Source organism: Ranitomeya variabilis, chromosome 4 (genome assembly GCF_051348905.1).
Source record: "Ranitomeya variabilis isolate aRanVar5 chromosome 4, aRanVar5.hap1, whole genome shotgun sequence".
Classification (NCBI taxonomy): Eukaryota; Metazoa; Chordata; class Amphibia; order Anura; family Dendrobatidae; genus Ranitomeya; species Ranitomeya variabilis.
In genome coordinates, this window is record NC_135235.1 from 390852133 (window position 1) to 390870563 (window position 18431).

At 43.5% G+C, this 18431-nt stretch overlaps 1 protein-coding gene across 1 annotated transcript in view; it reads right to left on the reverse strand.

Moving 5' to 3' along the window:
* Nucleotides 1-18431, reverse strand: part of LOC143767140 (uncharacterized) — a 57411-nt gene that overhangs the window by 10228 nt on the left and 28752 nt on the right. Inside the window, exons 7-9 of the mRNA XM_077255169.1 lie at nt 9058-9182; nt 8759-8950; nt 8285-8408 (exon numbers count right to left, since the gene is read on the reverse strand). Coding sequence (XP_077111284.1) covers nt 8285-8408; nt 8759-8950; nt 9058-9182 — 441 coding nt within the window. The remainder of the gene's footprint in view (nt 1-8284; nt 8409-8758; nt 8951-9057; nt 9183-18431) is intronic.

Below are 18431 nucleotides of genomic sequence, written 5' to 3' on the forward strand. Positions count from 1 at the left end.
CTGATTGGACCTAAAAGATGCCTGGGGTCCTCTGTTCGTGCGAGGAGAGCGCCCTGATCCTGAAGAGGTAGTGGTAGTGGACCAACCCGAATTGGCGTGAAAGGATCGGAAACGGATTTGTTGTTGATGCCAAAAAGGATGCCTAAGCCTCTGCTGGGGAAGAAAATTGCTCTTTCCTCCCGTAGCATCCGAGATAAGCTGATCCAGCTTCTCTCCAAACAAACGTCCACTCTGGTAAAGAAGAGATGTCAGAGACTTTTTGAAGCAGAATCCGACTTCCATTCTCTGAGCCATAAAGATCTTCTGATCGTGATGGCATTTGCCGCCAATAGGGCCACACAGTTGGCCGCATCCAAAGAAGTGTGCATTAGGTAATCTCCTGCCTGAGAGATTTGGCTAGCCAGCTGCACTGCACTGTAGCGCTTTTTGCTCCCGACGGTCTGCCACTGCACGACGCATCCGTCGCACGATGGGTGCGACGTGTGGCAATCCGTCACAATGCGTCGCTTAATGTTAATCAATGGTGAAAAAACGCATCCTGCAAACACTTTTGCAGGATGCGTTTTTTCGGCAAAACGACGCATTGTGACGGAATGCAGTTAACGCTAGTGTGAAAGTAGCCTAAGCTACACGGCGACACTCGTGAGAGACTTGGTGCTATTTGCCTCTTGGGAGAACAAATTTTTCTACAATAGTTTGCAGACTCCAAATACAGAACCCCTAAGTGCCAGAAGAGCAGAATCCTCCCTCAAGTGACCCCACTTTGGAAATTACACCTCTCTGGGAATTTATCTACAGGTGCTGTGACCATTTTGAGTCCATGGATGTTTGCCATAAACAAGCAGGAGTGGATGCTGTCGAGTGAAAATTGCAAATCTGCCATTGTAGTGACCAGTACGTTGTAGTGCCCAATACGTTATGCCTAGCTTGTGCTTTTGGAGACATGGACCCTGTAAATCAAGCAGGCTCTCAACGCTACAGAAATTTTAAACATGGATGCGATCTGCGGTTTAGGCACACCGGTGCCCAAAAAGTGCTCAGAAGGGAGGGGGCATTTTGATTTGGGAGAGCAGAAGTCGCTTGATTTCTTTTTGGGGAAGCGAGGAACCAGCGCTTTTCCAGAGCCTTTGTGCAACCAGTAACATGGAAGCCCCTATAATTCCATTGACAGATAACGGACCCGAGTGAGGAATTGCTTTTTTTTGTGGATTTATCCCGTGCTCTATGCTAAACAAAATTACATTGGGGTTTCCATCTCCGAGTGACGTAATTCAGATCAAACCCCCAAAGGATGCATTCACTATAATGAGGCAGCAGAGTTACTCTGGACTGTGGTCAACCGCACACTTATGCAATCATAACAAGACGGACACCACCAGATCATAGGGGCCAGACGGTGTCCACAAGGTCTCCATATGCCATAATATAGGGAATCTTCTGCCGGAAATTCCATCTGAATCACGTTTTTTCAGAGATTTACACTGAAACCTCTGTGTAAGGGCTCAGAGCAGAGAGCTGGATAATAGTGTGACTGGCTTTACTGTGATTTTTGTGAGGCAAAATGAACAAATCAATAGTAGGTGAAGAAATGTTTGTTTTTTTTTACACCGTTCCTCGTGCAGTACAAGTGATTAGGCGACTTTATTCTTCAGATCGGTGCGATTACAGCGATACCAGATTTAAATTGGGTTTTTATGTTTGGCTGCTGTCACACACTAAAAGATGCTTTTTAATTTCTAAAACTAGTTTTTGCCTTGCCATATTTTGAGACCTATAATTTTTCTATATTTCTGCCGACAAAGTGATGTGAGGGCTTGTTTTTTGTGGGACGAGTTGGTGTTTTTATTGGTACCATTTTCAGGCACATGACCATTTTTGATCACTTTCTATTCCGATTTTTGGAAGACATAATGAACAAAAAACAGCAATTCAGGAATAGTTTTTTTGAGGATTTTTCTTTATGATGTTCACCAGGTGGTAAAATTGATAAGGCAGCTTTTTTCTTCAGATTAGTATGATTAGAGCAATACCACATTTGTATACAGTGGGGCAAAAAAGTATTTAGTCATTCAGCAATAGTGCAAGTTCCACCACTTAAAAAGATGAGAGGCGTCTGTAATTTACATCATAGGTAGACCTCAACTATGGGAGACAAACTGAGAAATAAAATTCCAGAAAATCACATTGTCTGTTTTTTTATCATTTTATTTGCATATTATGGTGGAAAATAAGTATTTGGTCAGAAACAAACAATCAAGATTTCTGGCTCTCACAGACCTGTAACTTCTTCTTTAAGAGTCTCCTCTTTCCTCCACTCATTACCTGTAGTAATGGCACCTGTTTAAACTTGTTATCAGTATAAAAAGACACCTGTGCACACCCTCAAACAGTCTGACTCCAAACTCCACTATGGTGAAGACCAAAGAGCTGTCAAAGGACACCAGAAACAAAATTGTAGCCCTGCACCAGGCTGGGAAGACTGAATCTGCAATAGCCAACCAGCTTGGAGTGAAGAAATCAACAGTGGGAGCAATAATTAGAAAATGGAAGACATTCAAGACCACTGATAATCTCCCTCGATCTGGGGCTCCACGCAAAATCCCACCCCGTGGGGTCAGAATGATCACAAGAACGGTGAGCAAAAATCCCAGAACCACGCGGGGGGACCTAGTGAATGAACTGCAGAGAGCTGGGACCAATGTAACAAGGCCTACCATAAGTAACACACTACGCCACCATGGACTCAGATCCTGCAGTGCCAGACGTGTCCCACTGCTTAAGCCAGTACATGTCCGGGCCCGTGTGAAGTTTGCTAGAGAGCATTTGGATGATCCAGAGGAGTTTTGGGAGAATGTCCTATGGTCTGATGAAACCAAACTGGAACTGTTTGGTAGAAACACAACTTGTCGTGTTTGGAGGAAAAAGAATACTGAGTTGCATCCATCAAACACCATACCTACTGTAAAGCATGGTGGTGGAAACATCATGCTTTGGGGCTGTTTCTCTGCAAAGGGGCCAGGACGACTGATCCGGGTACATGAAAGAATGAATGGGGCCATGTATCGTGAGATTTTGAGTGCAAACCTCCTTCCATCAGCAAGGGCATTGAAGATGAAACGTGGCTGGGTCTTTCAACATGACAATGATCCAAAGCACACCGCCAGGGCAACGAAGGAGTGGCTTCGTAAGAAGCATTTCAAGATCCTGGAGTGGCCTAGCCAGTCTCCAGATCTCAACCCTATAGAAAACCTTGGGAGGGAGTTGAAAGTCCGTGTTGCCAAGCGAAAAGCCAAAAACATCACTGCTCTAGAGGAGATCTGCATGGAGGAATGGGCCAACATACCAACAACAGTGTCTGGCAACCTTGTGAAGACTTACAGAAAACGTTTGACCTCTGTCATTGCCAACAAAGGATATATTACAAAGTATTGAGATGAAATTTTGTTTCTGACCAAATACTTATTTTCCACCATAATATGCAAATAAAATGATAAAAAAAACAGACAATGTGATTTTCTGGAATTTTTTTTCTCAGTTTGTCTCCCATAGTTGAGGTCTACCTATGATGTAAATTACAGACGCCTCTCATCTTTTTAAGTGGTGGAACTTGCACTATTGCTGAATGACTAAATACTTTTTTGCCCCACTGTAATTGTTTTATGTTTTGGTGTTTTTACACAAAAACTATTTTATAGAAAAAAATGAATTTTTGCATCGCTGTATTCTGAGAGGTATAGATTTTTCATTTTTCTGCTGATTGAGCTGTACGGTGGCTTGTTTTCTTGTGGGACGAGATGACGTTTTCAGCTATACCATTTTTATTTACATTTGTCTTTTTGATTGCTCTTTATTCCACTTTTTTCAGCGGTATAATGAAGAGCAGTTTTTTGTCTGTTTTTTTTTACGGTGTTTACTGAAGTGGTTAAGCTAGTGTACCAGTTTTAGCGATCAGGTAGTTCCAGTGTCACGTCCGCACACGGCGTACATCACAATATATAGGTAAAACGGGATGATAAATGGACAGGAAGGCCCCAACGATAGGGAGCAAGGGATGGGATGACACCTGACACCAATCTGTGTCGGTCCCTAAGCTCCCTCCCCTAATGCCCTATGTGGGTCCTTCTCCCCTGCTGCCGTCACATGCCTAGCCCCTGGCTGTCACCTCTGCTAACCCTGGCTAGTGCTCTGGCTGGCAAGGACACTAGCCTTGCCACTGCAGGTAATATAACACAGGGAAAGAGACAAACAAGGGACAGACAGGATACAACTCCACTCAAAATTTGCTGCTACGCACCACAGCGGAAAGTAAATGGCACCAGGAAAAAAGAACTCCAATTGCGGCAATAGCACAGCCATAGGAGTGCTCCACACGTCTAGCTGGTCTGTGTAAAGTATCTCTATAACCGATAACACTGCGCAACAAATTTCAGGGAATTTCTTGTCTCCTGAGAAAATTCTATTGTATCTTATAGATTTTGATATGCTGAACACGAATATGTGCTCCAAAAGTCTGCATCACGTAAGGTTTTTACACCTTCATTACCGGAGTTTTTTTCGATTTTTCATTTTTCGTTCTCCTTCTTTCCAGAGCCATAACTTTTTTATTTTTCCGTCAATATGGCCGTGTGAAGGCTTATTTTTTGCAGGACAATCTGATGTTTTTAAAGATCTACGTTCTTTTGATTGGCCGTTATTGCATTTTAATGCAATGTCGTGGCGACCAAAAAAGGTAATTCTGATTTTTTTTTTATTGCTACGCCGTTTAGCGATCATGTTAAATCTTTTTTTTATTGGTAGATCGGGCGATTCTGAACCAAAGATGTGTAGGTTTGATTTTTTTTTATTGTTTTATTTTGATTGGGGCAAAAGGGGGGTGATTTGAACTTACGTTTTTCTATTTTTTAATATTTTTAAACACTTTTTTTTTTTTTACTTTTGGCATGCTTCAATAGCATCCATAGGAGGCTAGAAGCTGCCATAGCACGATCACCTCTGCTACATAGAGGTGATGCTCAGATCACCTCTATGCAGCAGAATTACAGGCTTGCAATGAGCGCCGACCACAGGATGGCGCTCATAGCAATCTGCCATCAACAACCATAGAAGTCTCGAGGAGACTTCTGGTTGTGATGGCAATGCAACGATGACCCCCCGATCACGTGACGGGGGTCGTCGCTGCGCGTATTTCCGGACCGGCGTCCGGAAATGCATTTAAATGCATTTAACTACCTAATAGGCGTGGGCGGATCGCGATTCTACTCGCGTCTATTGCGGGCACATGTCAGCTGTTAAAAACAGTTGACATGTTGCGGCTTTGAGGTGGGCTCACTGCCGTAGCCCACCTCAAAGCGGGGGATACTGCCAGCTGACGTACTATTCCGTCAGCTGGCAGTAAGGGGTTAAGAAACAACAGTTTATAGTCTACATTATGATGTCCAAAACACTACATACATGTGCATCCATGTCAGTAGCAAAAGCAATTGTTCAAAAGTGTTTTGCAAACGATTTTCGTTTATAATCCGTGTCAGTTGCTTCTCAAATAATATTCCAGCAATAGTCAGACAGCATTGACGTACTCCACTTTCCCTGGTACCTTTTCTCCATCAGCGCAATGTCTTGGTGAAATCTTTCATCGTGTTAATTGCTAACATCACCAAGATCGGCTGGAAAAAAGTCCAAGTGAGAATGTAGAAAATTTATTTTTAGTGACATATTGCTGTGATCCCCTGCTGTAATGTCAGTATTGTATTTTGATTCCTCCCCTGATCAGCAGATGTGGTATGCTCTGTACACGTTAGCTGAATGATTCACTGCACCTGCGCGGAATTCGCATAATAAGTGCTAGCATATGTGTAGATCAGCGATTTATGTTATTTCAGTGGAAAATTCAGAATATATTGTTTCAGAAAAAGTTCATATACGAGTCTTTAGAATTATAACAGAATATTATAATGTTTTGTATCATTTCTCAAAAACCTTATGTGATAGGAAAAATCGGAAGTCATTTCTGAAATCTGCATGAAAAAAATCAGGAACACTCAAAAATTGTCCGAGGGACAAAACCTTTGTAACACAGTGTAATCAGCTGATGGGTTATGTGACTATTTAAAGGGAGGTGGGAGTGATTACCAATCAACATGAGCTGACCAGCCTAAAAGAAGCTGCCAGCAAGAGACTGACATTAACTCTTCCTGGACCAAAGGAAAAAAACCTACATTTAAAGTCTAGCAGACCCAGAGCTGCCACGAATCCCTTAGGCTAGTTTCACACTAGCATTTTGCTGAGCTGCGGAGGGCTGCGGACTTCCTCCATGAAGCCCCACCCACAGCCGCACCTCCGCCGCTCAGCTCCGCCCATTTCCGCATGCGGCCTGCATACCCTATCTTTAACATTAGGTACGCAGGTCTTTCCTCTGCAGCGTCAAAACGACACATGCGGAGGCATCCGCATACATGCGCACGACCTGCGTAACTAATGTTAAAAATAGGTACGCAGGCCGCATGCGGAATTGGGCGGAGCTGAGCGGCGGAGGAGCAGCCATGGGCGGGGCTTCACGGAGGAAGTCGACAGCCCTCCGCAGCTCAGCAAAACGCTAGTATGAGACTAGCCTTAATGATTCGTGACATCCGGAGGCAGCAATACCAAATATGTGTCCTTTTTTTGCTTTCACATGAAAAATTATGTATTTATGGGTATAATATTTGTCTAAGTATGTGGGGTTTTTAAAAACATCTTATTTTTTTACTTTTTTGGTTAAACAAAAGCACAGTTAGGCTGTGTGCACACTTTGCGGCGTGCTCTGCGGGTTCTCCCGCAGCGGAATTGATAAATCTGCAGGGCAAAACCGCTGCGGTTATCCCTGCAGATTTATCGCGGTTTTTTTTGCGATTTCCGCTGCGGGATTACTCCTATACTATTGATGCTGCATATGCAGCAATATGCAGCATCAATAGTAATGTTAAAAATAATAAAAATTGGTTATACTCACCCTCTGACGTCCCGATCTCCTCGGCGCTGCACGCGGCGGTCCGGTTCCAAAGATGCTGTGCCGAGAAGGACCTTCGTGACGTCACGGTCATGTGACCGCGGCGTCATCACGGTCATGTGACCGCGACGTCATCTCAGGCCCTGCTCGCACAGCAACTGAGACCGGACGGCCACGTGCAGCGCTGAGAGGTGAGTATAGCATCATTTTTTATTTTAATTACCGGTATTTTTTTAACACTATTTATGCTTCCCAGGGCCTGGAGGAGAGTCTCCTCTCCTCCACCCCGGGTAGCAACCGCACATTATCCGCTTACTTCCCGCATCGTGGGCACAGCCCCATGCGGGAAGTAAGCGGAACAATGCATTTCTATGGGTGCAGAATCGCTGCGATTCTGCACAAAGAAGTGACATGCTGCGGGTTGTAAACCGCTGCGTTTCTGCGCGTTTTTTCCCGCAGCATGTGCACTGCGGTTTGCGGTTTCCATAGGGTTTACATGTTAATGTAAACGCAATGGAAACTGCTGCAGACCCGCAGCATCAAAATCGCCACGGATCCGCGGTAAAAACCGCAAAGTGTGAACATGGCCTTATACTGCATGGTCTAAACAGCAGTTTATAACCACATGTAGGGTATTGCTGTACTTCATTTTCTCCTATTACTCCTTGTGAAAATAAAAAAAGTTGGTAACAAAACAACCAATACTAATTTTCATAGCCAAGTGTTATAAGTTCTATGAAATATTTTAAGGATCACACGACTGAGTAGTTTTAAACATTGGGTGACTTTTGGGGGTTTCTGCAATTTTGACAGATCAGGAGTTTTTCAGACCAAAATCTGTATTCTATCAAGAAACAAATTGTGGGGAGGTTTTTATCCTTTTACTCTTTGTGAAAATGCAAATTTGGGGATAAAAACATAAAAAAAATGTTTTTTCATTTTCATAGTCAAATGTTATAACATTTTGTGAAACACCTGTGGATTAAAAATACTCACTACACCCCTAGATGAATTCATTTAGGCATGTACTTTCTAAAATAGGATCATGTTTTGAATGTTTCTACAGTTCTAGCACCTCAGGAGCTCTGCAAATTTGGCATGGAGCCAAGAAACCAGTCCCACAAAATCTGCACTCCAAAAAGCAAAATGGCATGGCTTGCCTTCTGAGCTTTGCTATGTGCCCCAACAGCACTTTGTGGTCAGATATGGGGTACTGTCATGGAGTCACAACTTTTGGGGTGCTTCAACCATTCCTTTTAAACTTGACTCCGCTGACATAAAGTGCAGACAATCGCTTACCCAGTGACATGAAGAGATGGTAATTTTCCGTCATGATGTCCTTGTACAGATCCTTGTGTTCTACCACATACTCCCATTCCTCCATTGAGAAGTAAACGGTGACATCTTGACACTTTATGGGAACCTGATATACATGATACAATAAACAACAAATGATAAATTCTGGACAGCTTCTGCCGTGTGAATAAAGTTCAGCTTCCAGACAAGTTTTCCATCTTTTCAAGACCACCTTAGCTTTCCAGTATCAAAAGGATTCTTATGTTAAAAACCAGTACATTAGCAATACGTATCGGAGAAATACTCCTGCTTGGCTCATTACTAGGAGTTGGTGTGTCGGTTTTCAATGAAGGAATCTCATTGAGGCTAGTGAGCTACTGTACATTTTTCCAGATTAAACAAAGATCCGGTCATCAACCAGACACTTCTCTCCTTGGTGTTACTGTATAATATCCCAGTATTCCCAGCAACACTCACCTCTCCAGTCAGCAGCTCAATGATCCGGTTGGTGAGTTCTAGGATCCTTTGCTTATGGATTCTCTCATGTGTCAGTACAGGAGGTGAAGACTCCTTGATTATCCTCCGAGTTTTGCTTGATCCTCCTAACACATGAAGTCGACTGGTGGTGGTCAAACATTCACCAGTTATCCTCTGCACTACTGCATAATCCTATGTATGGAGACAGAAATAGTAGACATATATGTAATAAAGTACCGCATTTGTATTGATATACTGTAGATATGATGGCAAGCTGAATATCTTGCAGAGACTCTCACCTCTCCAGTCAGCAAAGAGATAATCTCAATGAAGAGGGTTAATATACTCTCATTCATCCTATTTTCGCAGCTATATGGTGAACTGGTCATGGAAAATCCTGTCGCCTGAGCTGGACGGCTTTCTACTGTAATAATATAAATAGAAAACAGTATACATTTAAAGAGGTGGTCCGAAACCAACATTTATTTTAATCCTATTTAATGTCATAATCTATTCTCCTTCGTAATATACTTAAACAGGTTGTCCAACCCTGAAATCCTAATCTGTGCTGTATTGTAATATACAACACCTCTCCCTCACATCACATCCACAGTGGTGAAAGAGCCGTCACATGTCTCCACATCACATCGACAGTAGTGATACAGTGTCACATGTCTCCACATCACATCGACAGTAGTGATAGAGCGTCACATGTTCCCACATCACATCCACAGTGGTGAAAGAGCTTCACATGTCCCCACATCACATCCACAGTAGTGATAGAGCTTCACATGTTTACACATCACATCCACAGTGGTGACAGAGCTTCACATGTCCCCACATCACATCCACAGTAGTGATAGAGCTTCACATGTTCCCACATCACATCCACAGTGGTGATAGAGCATCACATGTCCCCACATCACATCCACAGTGGTGACAGAGCTTCACATGTTCCCACATCACATCCACAGTGGTGAAAGAGCTTCACATGTCCCCACATCACATCCACAGTGGTGAAAGAGATTCACATGTTCCCACATCACACCCACAGTGGTGAAAGAGCTTCACATGTCCCCACATCACATCCACAGTAGTGATAGAGCTTCACATGTTCCCACATCACATCCACAGTGGTGATAGAGCTTCACATGTTCCCACATCACATCCACAGTGGTGAAAGAGCTTCACATGTCCCCACATCACATCCACAGTAGTGATAGAGCTTCACATGTTCCCACATCACATCCACAGTGGTGGTAGAGCATCACATGTCCCCACATCACATCCACAGTGGTGACAGAGCTTCACATGTTCCCACATCACATCCACAGTGGTGAAAGAGCTTCACATGTCCCCACATCACATCCACAGTAGTGATAGAGCTTCACATGTTCCCACATCACATCCACAGTGGTGATAGAGCTTCACATGTCTCCACATCACATCCACAGTGGTGATAGAGCTTCACATGTCCCCAAAACACATCCACAGTAGTGATAGAGCTTCACATGTCCCCACATCACATCCACAGTAGTGATAGAGCGTCACATGTTCCCACATCACATCCACAGTGGTGAAAGAGCTTCACATGTCCCCACATCACATCCACAGTAGTGATAGAGCTTCACATGTTCCCACATCACATCCACAGTGGTGATAGAGCTTCACATGTCTCCACATCACATCCACAGTGGTGATAGAGCTTCACATGTCCCCAAAACACATCCACAGTGGTGATAGAGCATCACATGTCCCCACATCACATCCACAGTGGTCATAGAGCATCACATGTCCCCACATCACATCCACAGTGGTGATAGAGCTTCACATGTTCCCACATCACATCCACAGTGGTGATAGAGCATCACATGTCCCCACATCACATCCACAGTGGTGATAGAGCTTCACATGTTCCCACATCACATCCACAGTGGTGATAGAGCTTCACATGTTCCCACATCACATCCACAGTAGTGATAGAGCTTCACATGTCTCCACATCACATCCACAGTGGTGATAGAGCTTCACATGTCCCCAAAACACATCCACAGTAGTGAAAGAGCTTCACATGTCCCCACATCACATCCACAGTAGTGACAGAGCGTCACATGTTCCCACATCACATCCACAGTTGTGAAAGAGCTTCACATGTCCCCACATCACATCCGCAGTAGTGATAGAGCGTCACATGTCTCCACATCACATCCACAGTGGTGATAGAGCTTCACATGTCCCCAAAACACATCCACAGTGGTGATAGAGCTTCACAGGTCTTCACATCACATCTACAGTGGTGATAGAGCATCACATGTCCCCACATCACATCCACAGTGGTGATAGAGCTTCACATGTTCCCACATCACATCCACAGTGGTGATAGAGCATCACATGTCCCCACATCACATCCACAGTGGTGATAGAGCTTCAGATGTTCCCACATCACATCCACAGTGGTGATAGAGCTTCACATGTCCCCACATCACATCCACAGTGGTGATAAAGCTTCACATGTTCCCACATCACATCCACAGTGGTGATAGAGCGTCACATGTTCCCACATCACATCCACAGTGGTGATAGAGCATCACATGTTCCCACATCACATCCACAGTGGTGAAAGAGCTTCACATGTCCCCACATCACATCCACAGTAGTGATAGAGCTTCACATGTTTACACATCACATCCACAGTGGTGACAGAGCTTCACATGTCCCCACATCACATCCACAGTAGTGATAGAGCTTCACATGTTCCCACATCACATCCACAGTGGTGATAGAACATCACATGTCCCCGCATCACATCCACAGTGGTGATAGAGCTTCACATGTTCCCACATCACATCCACAGTGGTGATAGAGCATCACATGTCCCCACATCACATCCACAGTGGTGATAGAGCTTCAGATGTTCCCACATCACATCCACAGTGGTGATAGAGCTTCACATGTCCCCACATCACATCCATAGTGGTGATAAAGCTTCACATGTTCCCACATCACATCCACAGTGGTGATAGAGCGTCACATGTCCCCACATCACATCCACAGTGGTGATAGAGCGTCACATGTCCCCAAAACACATCCACAGTGGTGATAGAGCTTCACAGGTCTCCAAATCACATCCACAGTGGTGAAAGAGCTTCACATGTCCCCACATCACATCCACAGTGGTGATAGAGCGTCACATGTCCCCACATCACATCCACAGTAGTGATAGAGCTTCACATGTTCCCACATCACATCCACAGTGGTGATAGAGCTTCACATGTCCTCACATTACATCCACAGTATTGATAGCGCGTCACATGTCCCCACAACACATCCACAGTGGTGATAGAGCTTCACATGTCCTCACATTACATCCACAGTATTGATAGCGCGTCACATGTCCCCATATCACATCCACAGTGGTGATAAAGCGTCACGTCACCACACCGCATCCACAATGTTGATAGAGTTTCACATATCCTCACATCACATTCACAGTGGTGATAGAGCATCACATGTCTCCACATCACATCCACAGTGGTGATAGAGCTTCACATGTTCCCACATCACATCCACAGTGGTGATAGAGCCTCACATGTCCCCACATCACATCCACAGTAGTGATAGAGCGTCACATGTCCCCAAAACACATCGACAGTGGTGATAGAGCTTCACAGGTCTCCACATCACATCCACAGTGGTGACAGAGCGTCACATGTCCCCACATAACATCAATAGTGGAGATAGAGCTTCACATGTCCCCACATCACATCCACAGTGGTGACAGAGATTCACATGTCCCCACAACACATCCACAGTAGTGATAGAGCGTCACATGTTCCCACATCACATCCACAGTGGTGAAAGAGCTTCACATGTCCCCACATCACATCCACAGTAGTGATAGAGCTTCACATGTTTCCACATCACATCCACAGTGGTGAAAGAGCTTCACATGTCCCCACATCACATCCACAGTAGTGATAGAGCTTCACATGTTCCCACATCACATCCACAGTGGTGATAGAGCATCACATGTCCCCATATCACATCCACAGTGGTGATAGAGCTTCACATGTCTCCACATCACATCCACAGTGGTGATAGAGCGTCACATGTCCCCACATTACATCCACAGTGGTGATGGAGCGTCACATGTCCCCACATCACAGTCACAGTGGTGATAGAGCATTACATGTCCCCACATTACCCCTGACACACGAGTACGGCGAGGTGAATAGTCTGTAGTGATGTCTGTCTGTGGGTATATCTACATGTATACCACATAATACACCTCAGCTGCTGCAGAACCTCAGTCTACAATAATGTGTGTATGGATGGATGTGTGTGTATGGATGGAGGGATGGATGTGTGTATGGATGGATGGGTGTGTGTCTGTGTAGATGGATGGATGGATGAGGGATGGATGCACGCAGCACATTATACTCGCCTATGTAGAATCCTTTTCCTTCATGGTTCATCCAATCAGCTGAGTCATTGCCCTGCTGCCTGGCACTGTACAGGGAGGCTGGAGCAGGAGGGGGGGGGGGGGGCCTGGCAGAGATTGGGGGCGGTTATGACCAGTCTATGCCAGGGTGAGTGACCACCTCCTCCAGAATCAGGAGAGAGCTGCTCACCAGACTAAGTGTGATACCTAGGACACCATGCAAAATGCTGACAGGGAGTATATTACACACTGTCAGCATTCTGCAGCCTATGTACACACACATTATACAGAAAGCCCAGACAAGCCCTTTAATTAAAAATTCTCTATCGCTCCCTCACTACTCTATCCAAACGCTTTTTTTTTCTACTTGCTTGTTTGATGATGCTTTGTTTGATTGCACGTGGTCACGGTCGCAGCCTCTGTCCCCAACCTGAAGCAAAGGGTCATCAGTGACGACAGTTTCAGGGCATGGGCTAATCCTTTACTACACATGTCAGTTGTCAATTCCGACATCTGCTCAAGTAGGACCTTTGTCACTGTGCAATATGCACAGTAACAATGCGCATCCTCACTGACTCTGGCGAGTAGTGACGTGCTGGCAAGAAAGCGTGCACTGTCAGTGAAGAATGTAAGGAGAGAATAAGCCTTGCTATGGTCTCTAATCACTGAGATTTCTCCTTACACTGTGCACTGACAGTGCGCTCTTTTGCCAACTCATCACTACTCATCAGAGCTGGCGAGGGAGTGCACTGTCACTATGAAGAATAGTGCATAGTAAGAAGGGCGCTCATACTGAGCATACGTCAGAATTGACAACTGAGATATGCTCAGTAGAGGAGGGAATAGCACAGGCCCTGAAACGGACATCCCTGATGATGCTTTGTTTCAGGGGAGGGCACAGAGGCGGCGACAATAACTGCGTTCTCTGTCCCCTCATGATGTCTCGTTTGAGTATCCCAGCATGCAGTAGGTATTCTCAAATAAAGCATTAAACAGGAAATAGAAAAAAAAAAGTATATACAGTGCGGGAAGCATAGGGAATCCTTAATTTAAAGTATTTCTACTTCAAAATTTTTATTATGACAATCACAATATAGCTGTAAAATTCAATATGACATTGAAAATTAGACATAATGTGTACAGTCCAATTATTGGCATTAATTAATAAAGTTATAACACCGGAACATGAAAGAGGAAAAAAAAAATAGAGATTCTATGGTTTCAAGATAATACAGCAAACTGATAGAAAAAAAATATAAGTGGATGATCCTATCAGTTTAATAGGAACAATCCCACGTCTGTCAAAAGTAATTTAGCTCACTGAATGGTGTCCTCAAAGCTCCCAGTATTAAAGGGCACCTGTCACCCCGTTTTTTCCGTATGAGATAAAAATACTGTTAAATAGGGCCTGAGCTGTGCATTACAACAGTGTATTTTGTGGACCCCGAGATGCGAACTCTACTTCAGGAAAATGGCCGCCGCGATCTCCATCTGCGCACGCGTGGCATCCCGCGGCCATTTTCCTGAAGCCGCGGCCAGCAGAGCGCCGCTTCTGCGCACGCGCGGCCAAAGGAAGATGGCCGCCCCCACCGATCACCAATGAAATAGTGCACATCGCGCTCTTTTAACTCCCCTGTGCAGTGGATTCGGGACCTTGGGCATGCGCAAACCACTACGCCACCAACGGAAAACTAAGCAAGATCTGGGGGAAGACACCACGCCCTTTTGACCAGACCAGCCTGATTGACAGGCGAAAACGGCTACTTTGGTAACGTATTTTGGCAGCATAGGTGGGGAATCGGGGTCCACAAAATACACTGTTGTAATGCACAGCTCAGGCCCTATTTAACAGTATTTTTATCTCATACGGAAAAAACGGGGTGACAGGTGCCCTTTAAGCCCAAAAACGGAGCCAGAGGAAAGTGTAAAATTAGGAGAAGAAAAGTCAAAGTAACCAGAAATAGGAGAAAAGAAAAAGTATTTAAACCTGATATTCAATGAAAAGACTAATGGCAACTATGGCACAGGGAATATTCATGTCTTCTGAGTATAAGTTCCAAGGGGAAATATGGAGATTCGATGCAAGAGGAGGATACTGGAAAGTTTCCAGTTAACCATGATTCATGAGAATTTCAATTTCGCTTGATCAAGGCTAATTGAGGCAGATTTCCAGGCTCCTGCAGAGGTTATCCAAGCTGCAAGAAACAGGAATTAACCTAATTATCCCTGTGTGGCCTATTAATAAAAAACAACAACATAATCACGTTCCTCCATCATGTTCTCATACACTTTATGCAGTTAATAGCCTCTGTGTCTGTACTGTTACATACTTAGGCAGTTAACTGGTTCATGCAGCTTTACATGAACACCCGAGCCTTACACTATGGCTGGTCCAAATAACTAAAGCAATTGTTACCATCCACCTCTCGTGTCTCCCCTTTTCCTCATAGTTTGTAAGCTTGCGAGCAGGGCCCTCATTCCTCCTGGTATCTGTTTTGAACTGTGATTTCTGTTATGCTGTAATGTCTGTTGTCTGTATAAGTCCCCTCTATAAGTTGTAAAGCGCTGCGGAATATGTTGGCGCTATATAAATAAAATTATTATTATTATTATTATTATAGGAATGATATGAGTTTCTGAATGAGCTTTGGGGTATTGGTCTATTTAACAATGACCCTCAGGAGGACCGGATCAAGGAAATCTAGTAACTGATTGCATAAAGTGATAATAATGGTTCCAGAATCATTGTACCCTAGGACAGGACCACCACATATGAAATAATGTTCCTTTACTACCCCAACCTCTAAAGCAACAGTGGGGGAGGAAGGACCCCAGCGAAAATCTGATTCAGTCTCTGAACTGTCAGGTCTCATCAGAAGCCAACAGCCAGATTTGGCCAATGCTGTATTATTATAGTGTTTATCAGTGGCATCAGCCAGATTCTGCCATTCCCTAATAGATAAGGTTTCTTTGAGGTCCTCCTCCCATTGAGGAATATACACCATGTTCCAAATTATTATGCAAATTATATTTTTCTTGGATTTTCCTAAATGGTAGGTGCAAATGACAGTCAGTCTAATAAAAGTCATCACCCGTTAGAGTATACATCAAATTTTATTGAAGAAACCTCCCAATGATAACAGTATAATCTCCAAAATGAATAAAAACTCAAAATGCACTCAAAATGTTCAAAATTATTAGGCACAGTAGAATTTCTAAACATGTAATATGTTTTAACGAACTGAAAATGCTAATTTGTGGAATTTGCAGCATTAGGAGGTCACATTCACTGAACTAAAAAAGCTATTTAACTCCAAAACATCCTAACAGGCCAAGTTACATGTTAACATAGAACCCTTCTTTGACATCACCTTCACAATTCTTGCATCCATTGAACTTGTGAGATTTTGGAGAGTTTCTGCTTGTATTTCTTTGCATGAAGTCAGAATAGCCTCCCAGAGCTGCTGTTTTGATGTGAACTGCCTCCCACCCTCATAGATCTTTTGCTTGATGATACTCCAAAGGTTCTCTATAGGGTTGAGGTCAGGGGAAGACGGTGGCCACACCATGAGTTTATCTCCTTTTATGCCCATAGCAGACAATGACTCAGATATTCTTTGCAGCATGAGATGGTGCATTGTCATGCATGAAGATGATTTTGCTCCTGAAGGCACGTTTCGGCTTTTTATACCATGGAAGAAAGTTGTCAGTCAGAAACTCTATATACTTTGCTGAGGTCATTTTCACACCTTCAGGAACCTTAAAGGGCCCTACCAGCTGCTTCCTCATGATTACGGCCCAAAACATGACTCCTCCTCCTCCTTGCTGACGTCGCAGCCATGTTGGGACATGGTGGCCATCCACCAACCATCCACTACTCCATCAATCTGGACCATCCAGGGTTGCTCGACACTCATCAGTAAACAAGACTGTTTGAAAATGAGTCTTCATGTATGTCTGGGCGCACTGCAACCGTTTCTGCTTGTGAACACTGTTTAGGGGTGGCCGAATAGTAGGTTTATGCACCACAGCAAGCCTTTGAAGGATCCTACACCTTGAGGTTCGAGGGACTCCAGAGGCACCAGCAGCTTCAAATATCTGTTTCCTGCTTTGCAATGGTATTTTGGCAGCTGCTCGCTTAATCCAATGAATTTGTCTGGCAGAAATCTTCCTCATTATGCCTTTCTCTGCATAAACTCTGTCTGTGCTCTGTTTCAGTCACAAATCTCTTCACAGTATGATGATCACTCTTAAGTTTTCATGAAATATCTAATGTTTTCATCCCTTGACCAAGGCATTACACTATTTGATGCTTTTTGGCAGCAGAGAGATCCTTTTTCTTTCCCATGTTACTTGAAAACTATGGCCTGCTTAATAATGTGGAACATCATTTTTAAGTAGTTTTCCTTTAATTAGAATCACCTGGAAAACTAATTATCACATATGTTTTAGATTGATTTCAGTGATCTATTGAGCCCTGAGACATAATACATCCATGAGATTATTTCAAAAACAAAACAATTAAATCTTTATGACACTTAAATCCAATTTTCATAATAATTTGGAACACAGTGTAGGAAAGTTTATGTGAATATATAAGAAATTAATTATGCAGTGGAAATTGTAACTGGTCCACCAGGATTAGTAAATCAAGTATGTTCAATGCTACATATATTTCACAGAATCTCAGAATGTATTAACCCCAGGCTAACAACCCCTATAGTAAATAATGGTACTAAAAGAAACGGCAACTATCATTTTATCTTTGCCTAGTGCACAAAAGAATATCAGTGGGAAAAACAACACATATTATATGGCTAGAACTGAATGGAGATAGACTGTTCTGTTTACTCCTTTAGTCACACCCAGTGTAGCCAACATAATTCAGGTCTGCCAGTGACTTCTGTCAATGTAGGGAGCGTTTTTTCTTTGTAACTGTGACCCCTATGGATGAGCCAGTTGCAGTGGGGAAAATGAGCAAAAAATAAAAAAAAAATATATGTTCCACGGAGATCCTTTCTGATCTCTTAAAGGACAAACCGAGACAGAGAGAACATTTGTCCCCTTAGAGATCTGTGGCTCATATTTCTTTTTATGCCAAATATCTATCTATCCATCTAAAGTGCTTCTCACAAAATTAGGATATCATCAAAATGTTAATTTATTTCAGTTCTTCAATACAAAAAGTGAAACTCATATTATATAGAGTCATTACAGAGTGATTTATTTCAA